The sequence below is a fragment of the Lentinus tigrinus genome (genome assembly GCF_003813185.1).
Source record: "Lentinus tigrinus ALCF2SS1-7 unplaced genomic scaffold L226scaffold_4, whole genome shotgun sequence".
Taxonomy (NCBI): domain Eukaryota; kingdom Fungi; phylum Basidiomycota; class Agaricomycetes; order Polyporales; family Polyporaceae; genus Lentinus; species Lentinus tigrinus.
In genome coordinates, this window is record NW_027137913.1 from 1653675 (window position 1) to 1668339 (window position 14665).

The 14665-nt window shown below is 53.9% G+C and overlaps 5 protein-coding genes across 5 annotated transcripts; 2 read left to right on the forward strand and 3 right to left on the reverse strand.

Moving 5' to 3' along the window:
- Positions 1-342: 342 nt before the first annotated feature.
- On the forward strand, positions 343-1582 carry L226DRAFT_433390 (uncharacterized protein; the record flags this gene model as incomplete). Its single annotated transcript, XM_067674728.1, has 3 exons — positions 343-694; positions 791-1326; positions 1394-1582. Coding segments are annotated over 3 exons (1077 nt in total), but the record flags the coding sequence as incomplete, so codon positions are not given.
- Positions 1583-5701: 4119 nt separating this feature from the next.
- L226DRAFT_520379 (uncharacterized protein) lies at positions 5702-7086 on the reverse strand (the record flags this gene model as incomplete). Its single annotated transcript, XM_067678637.1, has 6 exons — positions 5702-6168; positions 6200-6223; positions 6357-6399; positions 6430-6607; positions 6628-6842; positions 6904-7086. The coding sequence occupies 6 exons, from the start codon at positions 7084-7086 to the stop codon at positions 5702-5704; spliced, it is 1110 nt and encodes a 369-aa protein (XP_067540042.1).
- A 1901-nt stretch (positions 7087-8987) lies between these two features.
- Positions 8988-9745, reverse strand: L226DRAFT_558019 (uncharacterized protein; the record flags this gene model as incomplete). The annotated part of the gene is made up of 3 exons (XM_067683215.1): positions 9582-9745; positions 9115-9523; positions 8988-9055 (listed from the first exon to the last, which is right to left on the reverse strand). The coding sequence occupies exons 2-3, from the start codon at positions 9512-9514 to the stop codon at positions 8988-8990; spliced, it is 468 nt and encodes a 155-aa protein (XP_067540043.1). The 5' UTR covers positions 9515-9523; positions 9582-9745.
- Positions 9746-10142: 397 nt separating this feature from the next.
- On the forward strand, positions 10143-10889 carry L226DRAFT_250692 (uncharacterized protein). The gene has a single exon (XM_067673263.1). The coding sequence runs from the start codon at positions 10258-10260 to the stop codon at positions 10732-10734; it is 477 nt and encodes a 158-aa protein (XP_067540044.1). The 5' UTR covers positions 10143-10257; the 3' UTR covers positions 10735-10889.
- Positions 10890-13282: 2393 nt separating this feature from the next.
- L226DRAFT_531259 (uncharacterized protein) lies at positions 13283-14122 on the reverse strand. Its single transcript, XM_067680042.1, has 3 exons — positions 14060-14122; positions 13594-14002; positions 13283-13537 (listed from the first exon to the last, which is right to left on the reverse strand). The coding sequence occupies exons 2-3, from the start codon at positions 13991-13993 to the stop codon at positions 13470-13472; spliced, it is 468 nt and encodes a 155-aa protein (XP_067540045.1). The 5' UTR covers positions 13994-14002; positions 14060-14122; the 3' UTR covers positions 13283-13469.
- Between the last annotated feature and the right edge of the window lie 543 nt (positions 14123-14665).

Sequence of the window (14665 nt, forward strand, 5' to 3'; positions counted from 1 at the left end):
TATCATGTTCCGGATGCGAGGCTGGGTGTCCTCCTCATTCCCGAACGTCCGCATGACACTGTGACTTGGTGTCAGTCATACTTCGTGTGCGACACAGCGGAGCCCAGCCACATGCAACATTCCCCCTCCCTATTGACGATTACTGAGGCTCTTACGGCCGCCTTAAAGACAGGTATGTGACAGAAGATTGATTATTGCTTGTGGTTATACTCATGTGGTTATTGTCTAGTTGGTTACATCCCAGATCGCTCCCCCGCTCCCTCCGCTACAGCTGAGTCATATGGGGTGCATCAGGGCCCACAGGAAGACACTGTCACGTCGGTCTCTGCTCATCCTCTATCAGAGTGGGACGGCTGGCCAGATGGATCCTTCGAGAGGACCTACACCAATGCAGAGCTCAAGGCAACCGATAACCTTGCAGTGAACTGGGTATGCGAAGTTGCTGGACCAAAGTCCGGCTCCGATGAAGCTGAGGACTGGCGCAATGGGCGAAAGTCTGAACGTCGGTGTAGAGGTGTACTCAAGTGCACTTCGGAAGGGTGCGGGATGGTCGCACGCCCCCAGACGCGCATGGCACAGATCCTCAAGCAGCTCGAGAAGCCCTGTCTCTGCGGTGGCTCCCTAATCCGCATTGAGTGCCGGACAGTCCAGAAGCTCTACAGGTTCAAGCACGGGATTCACTACATACACGAAGGTTTCCACAGTCATCCGCGCCCGACCCACCTGCTACACCTTAATCCCCGGCAGCGGCAGGAGTTCCAGGCCCTCGTCGAGGGTAATCCTAAATCAGGACCTGCTCAGCTCCTAGTCGGCATACCAACGCTGCAGGGACCCGGACGGTCTGCACGCGAGATATCCTCCATTCTGGTGAACAAGGACCGCATCACATACGAGGCAAAAAAGGTGCGACGAGGAGCGCAGTCCAGCAATGCTCCTGACCAGTTGAACATCTCGGAGTTTGCGCAGTTCTGCGAGGTCCATCCGGGGCTCATTGTCCACTCTGTCATTGGGGTCATCACGGTCATCTCGATGCAACAACCTCTGATGCTGTCAGAGCTCGTCAAGGAGACTCGCATGGATTCTGAACCAGTCAACGGCATTGTCTCCGATGCTGCTCATGGGTACTGGGTGAAGCGGAGTGATTTGCTCATCATTAGCTCTGGTTATTCGCTTTCCCTTCGCTGCTGGATCCCAGGTATCATGTCCTACTCAAACGGCGCGACCTCAGAACACTATCGACACCATTTTCTGGCGCTGTTTCACAGCATCGCTCGAGAGCGAATGCGTCGCGGTTTTGATACCTCAAAGGATGAAGAGTTCGGCAATGTGTGTCATTCTATACATTGTCTTGTGATGCTGGTCCCAGTTGCTAACCCAGCCCTTTCTATTGTAGGTCGTTGACTTCAGTGAGGCTGAACGCAATGGTTTCATCGATGCATTCATCGAGTTCCGGCAGAATGAGGGCACAACTCGCTCAGTCGATGATCTCCGAAGTTCAGCACAGGGTCTTCTGAGAGGCTGTCGGCAGCACTTCAATTCGGGAGTGACACGGCTCTCACGGATTGGCGGAGTTATTCCACCCGGGGAAGAACTCACTTTCCGTCGCCTTGTAGCGGAGCTGGTGGATGCGCCAGATCTTGCGACATTCCTCATCACTGCTCAAGCTGTCCTGCAGGACTTCCCCCTCGTCGCACCATGGCTTGAGTGGTGGATGCGGGAGGCACACGCATCAATGCTCTTCGAATCGCAGCGGCGCATGGACGCAGTTCTATGGGACTCGATCCCCAGCACCACCAACGCTGAGGAAGCGATGCATTGGAAGATCTATTCTGCAGTTGGACGTGACCACAAGCTCATGGAGGGTCTTCGTGCATTGCAGAAATTCGCTCAGCATTTTGACGAACTACTGGCAAGTCTCATGGGTATGTATTGGTCTTACACTTGTCATAGTATGTGTATGTACCTTTGCTAAAGGCACCGCTCTGTATAGATGGTCGAAAAATTCGCTACGGGCAGCCAGAGCGGTGGAAAGTCATCGCAAAGCAGCACGGGCGGACCAAGCTCACACGTAAGCCACACCTCCGTCCCGTGTCACTTTCCGACCGGAAAACATCCTCGAAACGCTATCGTAATGACGGCCGTCCTCCTGACCGTGCCAAGGATCTGCTTCGAGTCTCTAGAAAAAGGACGGGCAGGAAGCCAGATACATCGGGCGAGATGTCTCCGTTCCGTGGACCCATGCGCAAGAGAAAGGTGCTGAGTGACTCCGAGTCACCTACATCAGACTCCTCCCAAGATTCATCATATCCGGATGACCTGTATTCCGATTGGAATGGTTTCAGTGACACCCCATCTCCTTCGACACCTCCACTGCTGTCCGATGCACCCCCAGCTCTTGTTCGCAAGTCGAAGAGCAAGGCACCCTCTCAGGCCATTCAAACAATGCTAGATGGCATGCTTCCGAGCTACGCATGGTCTCAAAACTCCTGTTGGCTAGACTCCGCCCTGGAAACGCTATGGCACGTGGTCCTTCAAGACTACAGGAGTTTCGAGCAGTGCTTCGCAGATATTACTGGCTCTGAGAGCTCTCCCATCTACCAGCTCTTCTGCTGCATTGACCGACGTCGAACGCTCTTCCTGGAACGTAGTCCGAACTACACTGTTGCCGTCCTCACAGAACAACGGGACGCATTCCGTACTGCTCTCAGTGATCCTTCCCTGAGCAAGCAGGTTATCTCGACCACGCACAGCCATGAGAACGTGTTTGTGAGTCGACTGAAATCAATGTGCTACTATTATGTGTACTGACCGTCATGCTCCAATATCTAGGCCTGGATAAATACTATCCTCACACTCTCTGTCCGCCCGGACGTAAACCGCTTCGGAGCAATTCGTCGCTATTTTCGTGGATATTATGTCCGTCTACGAAGTTGCTCTGGCAACACACATCCCCACTACGAACTCCGTACAACCTTCCAGTACAAATTCCACTTCCACCTTGGAACGGAGGCTATTCGGGATGCTCATGACGGGAAGCTACAGAGTTGGCTCCGAGATCTAGTCAACATGAGGCGCGATCCATGGCCGTTGGAACAGTGCTGGCGGAATACCCAGGACTACATCAACAAGACTCCCGGATCTCCGACGATACACCGCTGCTCCGGTTCTGCTATCCTACGTGAAATCTACGTCTCCCTTCCTGTGATTCTCATACTCGAAACACCGTTGAAGGGGTGGGACTACACAGAGAAGATTGTCGTTCACCAGAAGGCCACCATCTCTGGGCGTCCACAAGTCGTCTTTGACCTTGTCAGTCGAATATTCTATGCTCCCGACCTAGGTCCTCATTACACCTCCCGGCATTTACTCAAACCTTACACCTGCCACGGTGGTCAAGTTGCAATGTACGACGATATGGCGAACGGCGGCATTGCAGTAGTCATCCCGAACAGCAAGGTTTCAACCCATCTTGCGGGCTCAGACAGCTCTCTTGTCCCGGCTCTGCCCTCCGGATATAGCACGGCATTCGTTGTTTATCACCTTCGAGGCGGCGTTGACACACAGGAGGCTTTCTATCGCTACTCTCTCACCCAACTGCAACTCAACTACCACGTCAATGTGACAAACAACCAGCTTTCCGATGCACAAAATGCTCGTCTCTCAATGGCGGCTCAGAACCTCACCCTCATTCCCGATCATGACCGTCTGTGGCTCTCAAAAGAGACCCAGAATCGCAAGAGGTATATTGACTATGACACACAAGGTCTGTTCAATTTATTCATCTTATTCACCTGTTTCACCTGTTGATATACGACAATATTGCGTCAGAACATGTAAATCATAAGCCTCAGAAGAAGGCACGGCGGGCAACTCAGACTAAGACCCGTCCAGCTGACGTCTCTACCCAGAACCAGAGCAAAGCTGTCAGGGTGGAGGTCCGAGAAAAAACACAACCCATTGAGCCCGTGCCACCAATGCGCAGTCCCTCACCGCATCCTGTTCGCTGCCGCTGTGGTGTGGTTGGCGATGGGAACCTCATGACTGATGGCCTGCACACCATTCAATGCAGCTCGTGCGAGCTCTATTCCCATGTGGCCTGTCAGCGCAATGGGCGAGCGAACAACCTTCCCAGAACTGTCGAGTTTCAGTGTGATGAATGCACAGGTCACGATGTTCTCCCCGAGATGATCAGGTATGGAATCGGTCATGCAATTGTGTGCAAACTGCTAATAGGCCTGATTGCGATTGCCCTCCAACAGCTCTCAGTCTGTCCGACGAAGACCCCCTCCCCGATCACTCAGTAAAAGGCTCCGGTAAGCTAGCGGTACCACTTGATCCACACTTTCCCTTGCTCTATTGACCTATGACTTCACATAAAGCCCAGGAAAGGGAGCACTTGCAAGACACGGCGAGTTCTACTACCCTGTGCGGCTTTTACAGCTTGAGCAGACATCCCCACAACGTCTATGGCTCGCTCATGGTTGGCGGTTATCTGAGTACCTTGGAACTCCCCCGGAAGCAACGCGGCTCATCCCAGAATCCGACCTGGCTGATGAGCTATGGCAGGATGCTAAGGGCCGTCGAAAAATACGGGTAACATCAGTTTATCGTGAGCAACTGTCCCTAGTAGCTAACAGAAGCATATCTAGCTTGGGCGATGGAAACTTGCCTCTATGCTCGACCAGGAGGAAGACATCCTTGCAAATTCAGATTCCTCTCCGTTCACTCCAGAGATTGACCGCGCTCTCAAGCCGTACATTACCACACTGACCGCACTTTCCACTTGGGAGCCTGGGCAAATCCTGTCCGGGCTCCTAACACCGGCAAAAGTTCCCGTGCTGGACCTCCTCACAGAACAGAGATGTTCGTCTATTACTGCAGAGCGATTTGGCCTTGTCCCTTTCGTTGGGAACCTGGACTTGATAACTCGGGCACAGATTCACAATTGGCTGGAGGAGAACATACCCGGAGCCCGTCAAACCCGACATGTCTGGATGGGTCGTCATCCTGTGGCACATGCCATCACCCTCCTGCTTGCAGCCAGAATGCGAGACCAAGATACTCCAGAGGAAGAAGACGCACTCTTGAAGCGGGCATGGAAGGTGCAAACCGGGGAAAACTTGGACGATTCAAAGCTGAGAGCGGTCGACGTCGATGCTGAGAGTCTCCGTATCCTGGAGGCCAGGATGTTTGAACGCTCAGCTGCCGCTGGGATAGCTGGGTGGTACCAGTGGGGCCTGGATGCCGGAGACCATCAGGATGGCTGGGACCCATACAACGAGATCCCGGACAGCTGGAACCTTGGAGATTTCTACCCGGATGACCCGGAGGAGCTCCTTGAGGTGCGTATGCGGCATGCATTGCTTGAAAGGGAATTACTACCTGCTAATATCATTGATTCACTAGCGAGGATCGGCATACATTACAGTCTCCAGAGACAGTACATCCAAGACGATCGAAAAGAGCCTAAAGCAGGATACTAGTACAGGCACACTAGTGCGGCCTCGTCAGAAGCGCAAGAGGGGAGAGTAAGCTGTCGGAAACAGTACCATAGCATTGCGCTCACCGCACACACAAGAAAATGTAGCCTCATACCAAATACATTCTGCTCAATCCTGTATGATGAGGGGTAGTGCACGCAGCTCCAAGTGCGGGCAATCACATCGCTCTGCGCGAGCTGCTACCTCCGACGCCCTTCCTGTCATCGGGATCTCAGGTGGCCATGGCCGCGAGAGCGCTCCTTGCCACCCGAGAACAGGGCCGAAGCACGGTTGACGATGCCCTTCAGGATCTTTCCAAGCTTCGGGCGCACAGGAGACAGCGTGAGACCAGGCGGGAGGTGGCTGAACGCCTTGAGCACCTCTGGGTTCGGCAGCGCACTCGTGTAGTAGACCGAGATCCTGAGAGACGCGTACACCTCCTGAGACTGCGCGACGAACGTGTAGAACAGCGGAATGAGCGGTGTGAGGGCTGATGGGTCCTGGATGCACCACACGAGCTCCATCGCGCGAACACACAAAGGATATTCAAGATCCTTCTTCATGACGTCCTGAACCGCAGCGAGAGCAAATGTGATACCACTCCCAATATGAACTTCGGGATCATGATCGACTTTGAGTACGTGCCGTTGATGCTCCACGAATAGACTGTCACGGAAACCATCAGTCCCTGTCAATCATGGGCATGGTATTAGGCTCACAGTATCTGATGGCGTGGACGTTCACTGCAAGAATGAACATGCAGCTAGCGAAGCGGTGGAAGCAATTGAGCTGTGCACGGAGATATGTCAGACGCACATGGGACAGCTGAGACACGCGTGAAACTCACTCGCTAGTACCCGAACCCGATGAGCATACCGACCAAGTTGTTCTCGGTCCCGAGGATTACGATCACCCGAACCTGGCTCACCGCGACAAAACCGGCACACACAGGCTCCGACAGCGGGTTGGACATGTACAGACCGGCGAAGACCATGATCGCAGAGTAGCACACGAGGATGATGTTCTTGCCAATCGTCAACCCAGGGTGAATAGTCTTGCGCAGGAACGCCGCCGTCGCGGGGAACATGGTGGACACCCCAGGCATGTGCGTCGGGGCATTCTGGCATCTGTGGCATGGGAGACGTACGTGTGCGAGATGTCCGTCATCCCACCCCACTCCTCTGTGTAGTACTGGTGGTGCTCATAGGAGGAGCCATCAGCGGTGTTGCTTGAGGGGGCGAGGTAGACGGGCGAGACGGGGGAAATAACATTCGGGCGCTTCTCCGAAGGGCGACGGAGTACCTTGGCAGGCGGAGCGGGGCCCTCGAGGTAGACAGAGCGGAGGAAGTGGCCGTTGATCCACTCGCGTTTGTGGGTGAAGCAGACAGTGGCGCAGGAGGAGCAGGAGGAAGAAGACAGCAACCCAAACTCGCAGGACAAGGTCAATGTCGAAGACGAGGTCAGAGTTGCTGATGCCAGCAGGCTTTGCCTTGGCACCATCAGCCCCTCCAGAGGTCGCCTTGCCCGCCACGGCGGTTGCGTTGAATGCGGCGGCGGTCGCGTTGGTCACCGCGGCGAAGACAGCAGAAGCACCAAGGATAGGCATTGTGAAAAGAAGGTTGAATGAGTGTCGTGTCCTGGGGGGAAGTGGGTGCCGGACGGGAGGGGACTCGCTACCGGATAACCAGGCAATGGCCTGCAGTTGGCAAAAACTGAGAACTGTTTGACCTGGAGGTGGTAGTATAAGACAAGAAGCGGGCTTGTTGCATACGTTCACCTATCTACCGCTGCGCATCCCACGATGGCGTGGACAAACATGCGGCCAGCAAAGCAGTACATATCCGAAGGGCCCGAGGATGACGATCACCGGAACCTGGCTCACCAGGACAAAACTGGTGCGCACAGGCTCAGACAGCGGTTTGGACATGTACAGACCGGCGAAGAGCATGGTCGCGGAGTAGCACACGAGAATGATGCTAAGTTGCCAATCGTCAACCTGGGGCGGATAGTTTTGCGGAGGAACGCGGCCGTCGCGGGGAACATGGTGGACACCCCGGGCATACATGTGGGTCAGGGTGTTCTAGCGTCTGCGGCATGGGAGACGTAGGTGTGCGAGACGTCTGTCGTCCCACCCCACTCCTCAGTGTAGTACAGGTGGTGCTCGTAGGAAGGTCTGTCTTCTCTCAGTGCCCCGGGGCACTCTTGAGCAGTGCGCGCCAGCTCTCGACGGTGGAGCGGAGACAGTGAGGGACGTGAGGTGGGGGAACTTGGGGCGCCACGCCGGGTTGCGCTGGATGCTGCTCGCGTGCACGTTACGAAGGAGTTGCAACGTTGATACTCACACAGACCGGCTGATCAAGCGGTCGACCTGAACCTCAAGCTCATGCAGCAGCGCGTCCTCCCTGCGTTGGACCTCGAGAAGGTCTGAACAACATGCGATGTCTCCTCCTGGGTGTAGGTACCCTCTGCTGCTACGTCGCTCATATTCTCATAGTACGTCCTCCCTTTCTCTTAATGGGACGACGACTTATCCCTTGCAGGGCTCAAGCTGGGGCCTGCATGAACACAGATCGGGGTGGGAGTAACTCAGCTGATGGGTCAACGTGGACGCCGATACCATGACTGGGTAGTCTGACCACACACCTCGCGGGAGGGACAGTCACAGTCACCACGCGAGGGTGGTCAAACAAGGCGCAACGTTCCCTGCAGACCAGGTATGAACAAGCCACCACGCACCTCACACAATGGGGATATATTTGCTCATCGTCTCTCTTGATGTGCGTCGTCTCTCTTGATGTGGGGTCTAGTCTTCTATGACCCTCTGGCTGCAAGAAACCCTCACCATAGGGACAGTATGGGTCGGGAGTCCATGGCAAGCCGGTGGGCGAAGTGGGAGCCTTTAATATCTGTGGAAAGCATTGCCGACGGATTGCCGATGATGTTCAACAAAGTCACGTGCTGACGCGTCGCGTCGCGACAGTCAGGTGGTTCCTTCCGGAGTCCCATTCCCTTCTCTCTCCAACTGCATCCCCATTTCCTCTCTCCCTCTCCTGCTCGACTCCCCTCATGTGCACACAGTTCGACTGCAAATATCGCGTCAAGGTGCGTCACTCGCCGCGTTAGGGCGCGTCAGTCGTCGCGTCAAGGCGCGTCAAGGCGCGTCAGTCGGCGCGGCAAGGCGCGTCAAGTCGCGTCAAGGTGCGTCAAGGCGCGTCATGTCGCGTCAATTTACTTGTGCCCTGTGGCAGTGCGCACCGCGTTCGATGACGACAGAGTCAATCTCGTTGAAAGAGGATGATAAGTTGTTACAGATCTACTGAATAAATCTCGTATCAGTAGTATGTATAGTACGGAAAGCAACTCCGATACGAGTCGACATCTTCTCATGCAGTTGTACGGCGTAGCATTCCGTGGAGGTTGCTCCGACAAAGCATCGTTGCGTACATGGCATTGAGGGCCTGTGCTAGTAGTAGTAGAGTACATAGACAAAAAATATATGTAGAACGCTCAGAACAGTCCGGCGTGAACGCCGGTAAGGTATGTAACATACGGGAACTTGTCGACGCCTTGCAGTTCTGTGGGAATACGGTCAGCACTTCGATCTACTGCTTCAACGTACGACATGGGTACTCACCCCACTTCTCGAGGTACAATCGCGCGCGTTTCTCGCACTTCCCTTCCTGTTCCGGGTACAGAGGGATGTCCTTCTTGTCCATCCCGAGGTACCCATCGTCGAACCACTTCGACTGCGTCACTAGGACATAGTGTGGGGGGTCGAAGAGCTCGCCAGTGATGATGAATCGGAAGCCGTAACGTCGAACGAAGTCCCCGATCTTGATGGCAGCGTATGTAAGGGTACTCTGACGGAGCGGGGTATTGATATCCTTTTTGCGGATGCGGAGATACCATCGCCACACCTCCTCCTCCGGAAGCTCTAAAGCAGCAATGACGACTGGTCGCGGAATTCGTCGCGTCTTGTCCAGAGACTCGGATGTCTCCGTTGGGCCTGAGTGAACCAAGGCAGTAGGGCTCATGACGGAAATCTACAAGGACATGTGAGTATCTTGGCTGAGTCGAACTTGTGTACTAACGTGCACATACCTGCTATCTGACGAGGGGTGAGAGGAAGTGCCTTGTTGGTGGTGGTGGTAGTGGTGGTGGTGGTAGGGGAGGCTCGCTTAGGCGCAACCTTATGTGTTCGGATTGCCTTACGTAACTTCGGCGCTTGGCCGTGTGAAATGTACCGGGAAGACAAAGGAGACAAAGAACGGGAGCCAGAAGCCTCGACCATAGCCGTATACTTGATGATATTGTGGGCAATGTTAGGCAGAGAAGCGAGGACCCGTTGAAGGCGTCCCAAACACAATTGCCCATGCGCAATGAGTCAACACAATGCTTTCATTTGTGTTGAGACTTCGTCATGGGAAAACACGACCATAGCTCACAGAAGAGAAGCAGGCTCGCATCAGTCAGTCCGCTGGTCCAAGTCGAACAATGAAATCAGCGACTCGGGCCGCGCGGTACGTTGGTTCCGCATACACTTATAAAGTCGGCCACCCGTATACGACCGGGCATCCAAGACTGTACCCATTGCCCTTCCTGCCTCACTGCGAACCACCCTTGCCCCCTCGATACGATAGACGACCAGTCACGTACTAAGCAGCTAAGACCATCTCGATGGGAAAGAATAAGCAAGCGCCCAGGCGGTATGCCCGTCTCTAACTTCCTTCCCGCGTAACTACCCGCCCCAGCTGAGAAAATCTGCAGGAATTCGGTCATGACCTGTCTCAGTCGGATGATGCACCTTCCCCCGAAGTTAAGAAAGGCCAAAGCGACTAATCCACTCAACCGCTACAAGCAGGTCGGACCTTTCATTTTCTGGAACTTGTCGCATGCGCTCCTCTCGCCCCCTCATTATGAAACTTCGATGTATGGCGCCGCAAATGCGTATCTATCTGGTATTTTCCCGCTCGACAGGTACTTCATGATCAAGCCACAGGGGATGATACGCCCTCTTCTTGACGCAGAGGCTGCCGTGGGCAATGCTACTGTTCAGAGTAAACCTTCTCTTGCAGTCTTCTCCGCGTCGTTGGCCAAAGCTGATAAACTCCTGTCAGATACCAATGAAGGGGGTACCACTAGTGCGCTGGAAGGAGTGCAGGAGGACGATGAGGACGACGCGGCAGCCAACATCTTGGATACATCCATTGGATCGTACCTCGGTGGGCATCTAGCCCGTGGTCAGGGTAAGTAGTGATCCCAATCGCCTATCCTGCAAACCACCTCCTGAATCTGACCACCCTCATGTTTCTGTTATTTCCAGGGAAACGCGAGGTTGGCAAAGACTTTGTCGACTTTGTTGTCGTCAAAGTTGTCGTCTCAGACGCCGATTCCAAGGTCCATATACCTCTGGTTCTTATCGAGATGAAGAAGACGTATGTTGAGAGAGACAGCCGGGCTGCTGAAGATCAGCTAAGCCGTTACATGGAAGATATGGCCCGTCAACCGACCTGCCCGAAGGACTTGGTGGGTTATCTCATTCAGGGTCAGATGGGGATGAGATTCTACCTGAACTTTAATCCGGATGGCACTTTCGATTCTGTGGAGCGCGATCGCCTGTTCGACATCCTGGACTCAGACACAATGACGCCCGAATTGATCAAGATCGCTCTCGAGAACTGGGACTTTGTACAAAGCGCACCTGTTGTACAGCCTTGACACTGTTGCCCGACTGATTCGCCATCTTCATTATTGCTATATGACTTGTATATCAATGATATGTACATCATACCTGAGCGTATTGACACTGGTGTACAAGTATTGCGTGACGTGTTATCCCGAGTATATAACTTGCGGATCGTGTATAGCTAAGCACCCGAAGGTTAGTACCTTGCCAAGTTGGGCTATAAAGGCCTCATGATGGGGGATTCGTATTCGTAACCGATCCATAGCACGGCCGGGATTTGATGAATTGACGAAGAACGTAATCGTACACGGTGTCTCGGACGTACTCGAGTACACTTCACATAACGTCCGGTTTATTCTCGTATGCAAGGAACGATCGCACTGTCGAAGTGACTAGGAGGGGCGTGACAGTACGGTATATTGTAGTTGTCAGCCTGAGGGCCCCGACAAGAATGTGTGGAGATGTGATGCCAGTGGCTCGGTTCCCGGGCATGAACTACGTCGAGTCCCAGAAAGCGACATTCTCAGCGGGTTCTCGCGGATAGACTCACGGAAGAGGCGGCCCTGCTGTGAGGGCGCAAGTCGAAGAGATATACACTGGCACTAGCCGCGCTAAGCAGGTGTGGCTCGGACTTTGCCTCGAGGTCGATGGGTCTACGCCTGAGGAAGGATGTCATCAGCGTAGCCATGTGTAGGCGACTCGACATGTACACATCCTCCACGAACAACCGCGTCAGGTTCGTGATATAGAACGAGTGTTGCGAACTGCAGCAGGATCGACAGGAACGCGTAGAAGTTGAAGATATTCTCGAATGGGCGTTCTGTGGACAATTTCACCACAGGCGGCAAGACAGGTCATTAGGGACGAAATTGGAGACAATAGTACATATCAAACTCACTGACAGTCTTGGCGAGAGAAACAGAGGAAACAGACAGACATGGGCATCCCGGTAACCGTGGACTGGTACTCGCCAAACTCGATGTCATCCTTGTCTCCCCTAGTAGGCGATTGACGGACCTATTGACTATCGGAGAGGACGGCCCAACATGCCATCCAAGTGCTCAGCACTTGCGACTGTACGCAGTGATGAGAAAATCGAGGCTAGTACTTCTGGATGGTCGCGATGAGCAGCCACCCTAGCGGATGGTGCGTGATGGGCTCTACGTGTTAGTACACACAGGGAGCCACTTCCAGCAGTGCATCGATGGACTCCGAACTAATAGTAGTAGTAGTAGTAGTAGTAGTCCAATTTGATTGCGCGTGAGGGCCGGGCCTTATGGTAGGCAGTAAATACACGAATTTACCTAATGATCAAGCGTGACCGAAGCGCAAAAAAGAGACATTCAGGATATATACTCACTAGCTTTGACGTTCCACAGGTGGGAGGAGGAGGAGGGTATGTTCAGCCGCCGTACGACAGCGTTAGGCTACATACATGGGTAGTCCCCGGGCCCGCCTATTTGAGATTGAGGACGACTGCGACGACTAACGTCTTAGACGCACCACCAGTTAGCATGGCCACTACAACGTACTAGCAGCTGACGTTGAACGCACCGGTGGACCGAGCTGCGCACGACGCATCGCCAAGCTTGACCGGTGACCGGTGACTTTGGGTACTTCCTCGTCGGTGTCCATTTACAAGAGCTTGTACGCAGTGATTGAGGCGAGCTGCGAAATAAGCAGTGAGAGATCGGAACGGTAGACAATTGTGAAGCACCATACTTTTTTCAACAGGGTTCTTCCTCGTATTATGTAGGCCCGCATCTCGTCGACCTTCGAGTTGCGAGTGCGCAATGCCAAATGGTCGGCGCCCAGTGAGGGAAGCTGATGGCAGTTGACCGCTGAATCGCGCCGAGATCTTCAGCGGCTCAAGCGACTCTTCTGAAGCTTCCGCCTCGGATCGCCACGTACTTATGCGTTCTGAAAGTTAAAACCCTCAGGCCTCAGGCCTCAAGTACATAGGCCTGGTTCCTTTGCGTCTCAGACACCGTCATGTTTGGCTGCCAATGTCTAGTCGTCTTCGGCCATATGTATATAGGTCGATCTGATCAATGCAGTGACCAGGTCGGACGACCGAGTAGGAGGGACACTCACCCGGGGGTGCATTGATCTCGTTGAGCTCGAGAGGATGATAGGGTCACATTACTGGAGCCCGCAGGATTAACTAAAAACATGATGATCCTTCTATCAGTGCCAGCATGTTCGGCACGGTACGCCACTGGCACCCTGTGCTTGAAGTACACGTTCAACTAGTCTCAACCCGAGGCCTCAAGGGCTCAACCGTGACAGCATAGTTGGAACGCTCAGAACAGTCCCGGGTGAACGCCGGTAAGGTACGTAACATACTTGAGCTCGTCGACGCCTTGCACCTCTAGAATTTCGTCAGCATTTCTATCCACCGCTCGGACGTATGACATAGATACTCACCCCACTTCTTGAGGTACAACCGCGCTCGTTTCTCGCACTTGCCTTCTTGTTCGGGGTACAGAGGGATCTCGTCCGTTGGCATCCCGAGGTACCCATCGTCAAACCACTTCGACTGCGTCACCAGAACATAGCGTGGGGGGTCTAAGAGCTCGCCAGTGGCGATGAATCGGAAGCCGTAACGTCGAACGAAGTCCCCGATCTTGATCGCAGCGTATGTGAGGGTACCGCGATGGAGCGGGGTATTGCTATCCTGTTTGCGGATGCGGAGAAACCATCGCCACACCTCCTCCTCCGGAAGCTCTATAGCAGCAATGACGACTGGTCGCGGAATTCGTCGCGGCTTGTCCAGAGACTCGGATGTCTCCGTTGGGACTGAGTGAACCAAGGCAGTGGAGTTCATGACGGAAATCTACAAGGACATGTGAGTATCTTGCTGAGTCGAACTTGTGTACTGAAGTGCACATACCTGCTGTCGGACGAGGGGGGAGGGACTCCTGCAGTGGCTCGTTGGTGGTGGTTGTACTGTGTAGGAAGGCTCTCGCGTGAGCGCAGCATTATTAATTGTACCTAGACGTGGGAATTGCAAACAAAATCCAAGCCGTCCCGGTCGCCATTGTTCCTGCGGTACCGATCGCTTCCCGGGCCATCCAAATAAGTATGTAATGGTTGTGATCTGACATGGTCGGATGGGGCTTCCGACTCCGAGTGGAGGGGATCCGACTTCATGTGAGGACATGGATGATCTTGGTATGAGACTATTGTCGGTGCGGCCTAACCGGGCGTGGACCTGTACCGGTCGATCCTCGTTCTCTTTCGATCGGGGTCACTAATACAAGTCTCCATGTACTATTCCATGACTGTGCAGTGCAGCCGCGCCCGCACGACTTCCTCCTATAACTACGTGCGAAAGCGAGCTAATATCTATGGAGACTCAGCGGAGTACATGAACTTCAGTGGCATGTACTTACTCGTACCGCATGGTACACAATACTACGAGCCCACCGGGATGCAGTTGCAGTGGCGTGTCGTGGATGCTCCGACAAGACAGGAAGAGAACGCATCGATACGTGCA

Coding starts and splice junctions, on each gene's coding strand:
- L226DRAFT_250692 (XM_067673263.1), top strand. CDS start 10,258: ATGACCTGTCTCAGTCGGATGATGCACCTTCCCCCGAAGTTAAGAAAG.
- L226DRAFT_531259 (XM_067680042.1), bottom strand. CDS start 13,993: ATGAACTCCACTGCCTTGGTTCACTCAGTCCCAACGGAGACATCCGAG. Junction 13,538..13,593: donor GTTGTACCTCAAGAAGTGGG/GTGAGTATCTAT, acceptor ACGAAATTCTAG/AGGTGCAAGGCGTCGACGAG.